General features: G+C 36.6%; 1 protein-coding gene across 1 annotated transcript in view; it reads right to left on the bottom strand.

The window, feature by feature from the left end:
* frg1 (FSHD region gene 1) overlaps positions 1 to 6176 on the bottom strand; it is a 9968-nt gene extending 3792 nt beyond the window's left edge. The window contains exons 1-5 of the mRNA XM_008403934.2: positions 6074 to 6176; positions 5544 to 5611; positions 4175 to 4297; positions 1283 to 1340; positions 903 to 1017 (exon numbers count right to left, since the gene is read on the bottom strand). Of these exons, the coding sequence (XP_008402156.1) occupies positions 903 to 1017; positions 1283 to 1340; positions 4175 to 4297; positions 5544 to 5611; positions 6074 to 6132 (423 nt within the window). The 5' untranslated portion in view covers positions 6133 to 6176. The remainder of the gene's footprint in view (positions 1 to 902; positions 1018 to 1282; positions 1341 to 4174; positions 4298 to 5543; positions 5612 to 6073) is intronic.
* Positions 6177 to 6246: the final 70 nt, after the last annotated feature.

Below are 6246 nucleotides of genomic sequence, written 5' to 3'. Positions count from 1 at the left end.
CCAACCAACCAACCAACCAACCAACCAACCAACCAACCAACCAACCAACCAACCAACCAACCAACCCGGGTTTTTTTCTTATTCCTGGTGAAGATGTGTAAAAAGCTCTTTAACAAACCAATCTTTCATAGAAGGAGCATCATCCCACACAGAACCAGATGCAACGTAGAAGTTAAATATGTTCATTTAATGAGAGGAAAAAAACAATCTGACATTAAGATTATTATTTCTATAAACTGTTGAAACAGTACACCTGCGTTTTATTAAGGCAAATATTTGAGAGGCTGTTTGGATCCAGGATTTGTTCTTTTCTACAAAAATCAGATAAATAATGCATCAGAAAAATATTGCATGTTTATTAGTTTTGCTGAGCAGGTACAAAGAAAATAATTCACACTAAAATGATTTTATGTTCTTAACTTGGAAATAAAAGTCCACTGAATATTTCCAACTTGCAGTTTTTGGTCCATAATGCAAAAAAAAAGTTTTGATACCTCTCTCCTCAAGAAAAACCCCCATTGGATTCAACTAACAGTGTCTGCCATCATCTTTACACCCTGATCTTCATATAATCTCATCACGCTGTCATGTCATTTCTTGTTCATATTCAAAATAAAATAATTGATTAGATAATAAAGCCACACTGTGAACTAAATGGCTGCAAATGATTAAAAAATGAACATGAGTCCCTACAGTGTCAGCTGGAAGACATAATGATAATGAAGGCAATTAGAAATGAAGCTGTTTTTGTAATAATGATGATGCCTTCAGGTGAGTCTGGATATCAGCAACATCCAGGCTCCAGTGGAGCCCAAAAAGGCAGCAGTTAACTTTTAAACGTAGTGAGTCAATTCAAAACCTACAACAACAAGAGCAGGAGAAACGTTTTTAGATCTACTCACGTCCTGGAAGACGGGCTCCCATTGTTCTCTTGAGCCAATGGCGTCGGAGCGCCCCATCACCAAACCATCAGAGTTGATGCCCAGGTACTTTCCATATCCAGATTTAAACGCAATCCTTCAACAAGACAAGTAACAAATCATTTTCTGCTAACTTTGGTTCCCTCTCTCCTGGAAAGAGTTTGAAACAAAAGTATCATAAAGAGCGATAAAAAAAAAAATGGCAGCAATCAGAGACTCCTTGGAGACCTACTGGCCTCCAGGCCGAAACAAACAAATCTTCTTTTTTAAAAAAAAAGGAAAAGTCATGAATTCAAAAGTCTTACAAAGAGCAGTGTGTGTGTGTGTGTGGTGTGTGTGTGTGTGTGTGTTTGTGACCTCACCGTGTGTCTGACAGTTTAATGGCGGTGAGCTGCTCTGGTGGGTCCGGGCCCTCGTCATCTGAAACGTCACACACATTTTAAGGCTTCACACTCATTATTTCTGATAAACTTCCGGTGCATTTATCAAGTTTACACTTCTGGTGTGATGACAGTATTTCCTAAGATGTACAATGGAAAGTAACTCTGTTACTCTGTCGTTACAGCTCAACAAGCAGGTTTATTGCAAAATTTCCACTTTAAAATGCCAAGTTTACCAGACGACTGCTTTCAGTTTTAGGTTGGGCGCCGTGGCTACTCTAAATAATAAATGAATACAGCCATATACCGTAATGTTCCTTTTAAAATAATGTTAGATATTTAAACTGAGTTCATTTATTAAGCCTGAGTAGCAAAAGTGCTCTGAACGTCTGTAATAGCTTTTTAAAAGCCTTAACATATTTAGAAACTCAAACTTCACCAAAACCTTTCCCTCGCTGAAAGTGGGCGTGACCAAACTGCTCTACAGCGCCCCCTAACGTGAGACAGGACAGACTGTGTCAGATCTCTACCAAGATTCAGCAGAGGTCTGCGTCCTGGTACGCATGTAGATCCCCACAAATCAAGAACAAAAAGTCTGTTGGAGGATAACCTGAAACGTACAGGAAGTCGACCATTTTGGATCAAAACCGCTACATTGTCTTTTACACATGTTCTATCTGAGCAAACAGTTTTTCACATCCAGACTTGAAAATCAGCAGCACAGCCTTAAGGCTGTTACCAGCAGACAGATGCCTTAATGCATCTTTCTGCCGAAAGAAAGATGCATCTAAATAAAAATTATATTTTATTTAAATGTTAAATTAAATTTTTCATATTTTTTTTTTGCTTTAATGCATCTTCCTGCTATGTTAAAGTATGTAAGTGTGGCCAAGCTTCAGAATATGACCATTTTCTATTAAACAATAAGTTAGAATAACTTCCACACACAATTTCATAGCTGTATTAACATAACCGAACAGTAATTAACACACTATGCTCATAATTTGGTGACATCACCTTAACTACGCCCCTTTCCTACAAGAAGTCACTTATTTCGCTAGTCGGTTTTTTTCTCAAGCTGGAAGGTTGGATTTAGGCTAAACGTCTAAGACTTGCAGCTGGACTTGTATGGACATGGACTGATGGTGATTTAGAAGACTTGTCAAACGCGTCCCCTAGTGGATAAGTGCAGATAATGGCGACGGTTGGCAGTGTCAGAGCTCCTGCGGTCGCCATGAGTCTGGTGCGCATATTGCGCTGAGGTTGCAGATATAATTTTTTAATTATTCCCTGAAATTTCTCAGTTTTTCCAACGCGGCTCTATTATTCAGGTCTGGTGTGGTTTGATTAAAACGCCTCATAAAATCTAGGTTGGAAATGCTAATTATCTTCATAATCTTGTAGAGACTGTGACCACGTTCTTGAGTGGCTCTGTGGTCTTTCCTTCTACACTGGAAGCTTTTGGTCCCTTTCATCTCATGGAAATGGGCTTATATGCATGCAGAGACCGAAGGCTCACTGAGGGAAATGGATGTTCCTGCTGAGCATGGGCAGAATTAATTGTGTGCCAGGTGTTTTTCAGGGCAGACTGATTCAATGAGCTGTACTCTGTCAGAAGTGCCTGCAGGTAGATGGAGGTAATATCTCTGAATTAGCTCTGGCCTTCTCTTCAACTCAGCTCCTATCAGGCGTTTCACTAAAGTATCCACTTTAGATACTTTGTTGCTGAAGCCAGAAGACAACTTTATTCCCACAAAGCTCACTTAGCAGAAACCCAGGTTAGGTTTTCACTTTTTTGTGGAAAAAACTGGACAGCTGGTGGTATTTGAACCCGATTGGCAGATTAAATTAATCTAACTTTTATTATCCATATTTTACTCAACTCATCAAGGCTCTATAATTGTTGCATAATGACTTGGCACTTTCAGCTCTTTGCTTTGCATTTCCTCCTCCATATTGATTTGATAGAGAATATAAATAATTTCAATAAGCTCAAAATGTATTGAACAATTCAAGGCTAGTTTAAAAAAATATTTTATTCATCAGTTGTTAATATCTTAACAACTGACTACAAGTGTTTTCTTCACCATATTCTATGGTGATATGCAGATTATATCTACAAAATACGAAACAAAAACGTCACAAATGTGGTAATAATACTTGAACAAACTGATATGACTAATTGATTTACATATTCATGTGTTAAAAACAATGAGTAAAGTTTTTTTTTCTTCAGTAAATAACAGTAAAAACCAGGAAATATTTGTGAGTTATTAAACCTATACAGTAAAAGTTGTCGTTTTTTGGGCAAGATTATATTTTTGCTTTAGAAAAGTCATTCAAAAGTGTTTTAAACTAAATGTAAGAAATTCTTAAATTTAAAGTGGCGAGTCTTTAAACATATATTAATTGAAATGAACCGCTTGATTACAAAAATTAATCAGTGGATTACAGCTGCATAACATAAGGAAGATGTGCATTTGCAATATGATAGATATTTTGACGATATTGGTTGTGACTAATCTGATTTTTCTACCATAATATCTCCACCACTTTCGTTGAGCTTTAGGATCTCGCTCAGTGAAATCTGCAGAAGGTTTAGACATCAAGGCCAAACAGATCATCTGCATGTAGAACTGAAAGGCTTGCAATATTAGATGTAGTAGTTTAATAAATATTTCATTCAAGCAGGCCTTTGTGATTGCAATATTGCACACATTGATATCACAAAGCCAACTCAAAGTAAATATATTGTGCAGCTCCAATAGTAATAATGGAATCGCCTGACTGGAATACCAAAATGCTCATGAACCGCATGAACGAACTAAACCCTTGAAGTAATAATTGCATCATAATCCCCGTCTCTCTTCATACCTCCATGTGGCGCGCCAAGTGTGAAGAGCCCAGTATCCAGGGCATGAATGTATGAGTTGTTCTGCATCTCCACGGCAACCGTTCCTGCAATGTTTCCGAAACTACTGACACACCACCAACCACCTGGGGAGCAGAGAAACCAAGGTACCGTATGAAGCCAAGAAAAATGAAGTCATAATACAGCTTGAATCTCTCATAAAGGCCCAGTCATGGAGATGTTAAATTATACATTTAATACAGTTTCACTTGTTGTTCTTTACATTAAAAACTGGTAGGATGTAGAGCCTTGTAAAGGAAGTTGGTTATGTCATTCAGGTTACTGTTATACACATTTAATCAAGTCCTCTGCTTTATTTGATGGTGGCAGATATTTCAAAATATGACTGACTTTCAGGGGATTAAAAAAAGGAGTTATGGTAATGTTTTATTATACAAGTCATTACAAAATGACCAATGTTGAATTTATTTACATTTAGAGAACAGGTCTGGGAACACAAGATGAGGAGTTCTGCATGGCAGAAACAAAAACAGGTATGGAGAATAGAATTTAAAGGTAAATACCTCAAGTTCTTTCAGAGAACACATACATATATATATATACACATATATAGAATCGTATTTTGAGAACAGAATTGGTAACACTTTATTTGATGGGGTGTGCATAAGACTGACATGACACTGTCATAAACATGACATAACACCTGTTAGGAACACTGAGGAGTATTTATGACTGGTGTCATGAAGTATCATTCGGTAAATAAGGACACTTTTAATGCAAAGTTGCTCTGAAAGTTGCATTGAAAGTCCATTAATAGTGCCAACTTTGCATTATTTTGTAATAAATTGATCTTTTATTAACCCCCCTAAATCTAAATAAACTTGTTTGAATTCTGTTTCACTCATGTCACAAACCAAAATGAATCAGATATGGTGACAGATACAACAACAACAACAAAAGACTACAAACCTCTGTACTTTAGTACTGACTGTGAAAATATGTAAAATGCCTTATGATAAAAACACCTGTGGAGACCAAACCTAGATGTTTAAAACCAGGAAATATTTGTCAGTTATTAAACCTGCAAAATACCGCAGAAAGCTGTGGCTAAAGTCTGACAAATATTTTGATAAATAAATATATATTTAACGTATTGCACGTTTCGTTTCAAACTAAATTCCCTCAAGTTAAATCTGGGACACATTTAGACTCTACTGCACTACAGCAACTGGAGCATTGTTCACTCATAATCTATTACGAGTTAAACAATAGCGTTCTTATCATTCAAGCACACTTTGGAGATTTAATAATAATAATAATAATGATAATAATAATAATAATAATAATAATAATAATAACAACAGGTCATACCAACAATGTCTTGCTTATCTTCGTCATTTCCAGATTTTCTCTTTTTATCTTTCTGCTTCTTCTTTTTTCTGGGGAAAAAAATCAAATCGAACAAATTCCTTATTTCAGGAAAAGCTCATCAACAGACAGACAAAACCTCACAGTCTGCTAAGTTTGCATATGTTTGTAGATGTCGTCGTTTCAAGGTGAAACAAAACCCAACACCTTAAACAACTGATGATAAAATAAGCGTAAAAAACACTGCAAACCAATGAGCTAACAGCTAGCACGTTAGCTACCTCTGCATGTGGCTGACTAATAAACTAACGAATTATTCTTAAGATTCAAGTTATCTAGCTATAGCCAAACATATGTTACACTAAATAATAGAGACATTTAAAATCTTAAAGGTTCTTTGGGGTCTTTCATGATTTCCAACGTCACTGTTTAGCTAGCGCTCTATATAAAGCTAGCTAGGGAAGAGACTGATTTAAAGCTGCAAACAACGCGGCATCTCAGTAACTAACGCTACAACAAAGAAGAACACTTACCCTTTATTCTGACCCTTCAGAACAAGCTTAGTTGATTTTACATGTGAATATTCAGACATGTTTCTCACTCCAATCTTCTTCTTCTTCTTCTTTTCTATTATGGCGGATTGCAAGCAACTTTAAGGTGCATACCGCCACCTACTGTGCATGAGTGTGTAGCAGCATTTCTCTAC

Source organism: Poecilia reticulata, linkage group LG1 (assembly GCF_000633615.1).
Source record: "Poecilia reticulata strain Guanapo linkage group LG1, Guppy_female_1.0+MT, whole genome shotgun sequence".
Classification (NCBI taxonomy): domain Eukaryota; kingdom Metazoa; phylum Chordata; class Actinopteri; order Cyprinodontiformes; family Poeciliidae; genus Poecilia; species Poecilia reticulata.
Note: the sequence above shows the minus strand (reverse complement) of the source record. Positions and strands in the feature narration are given on the sequence as shown.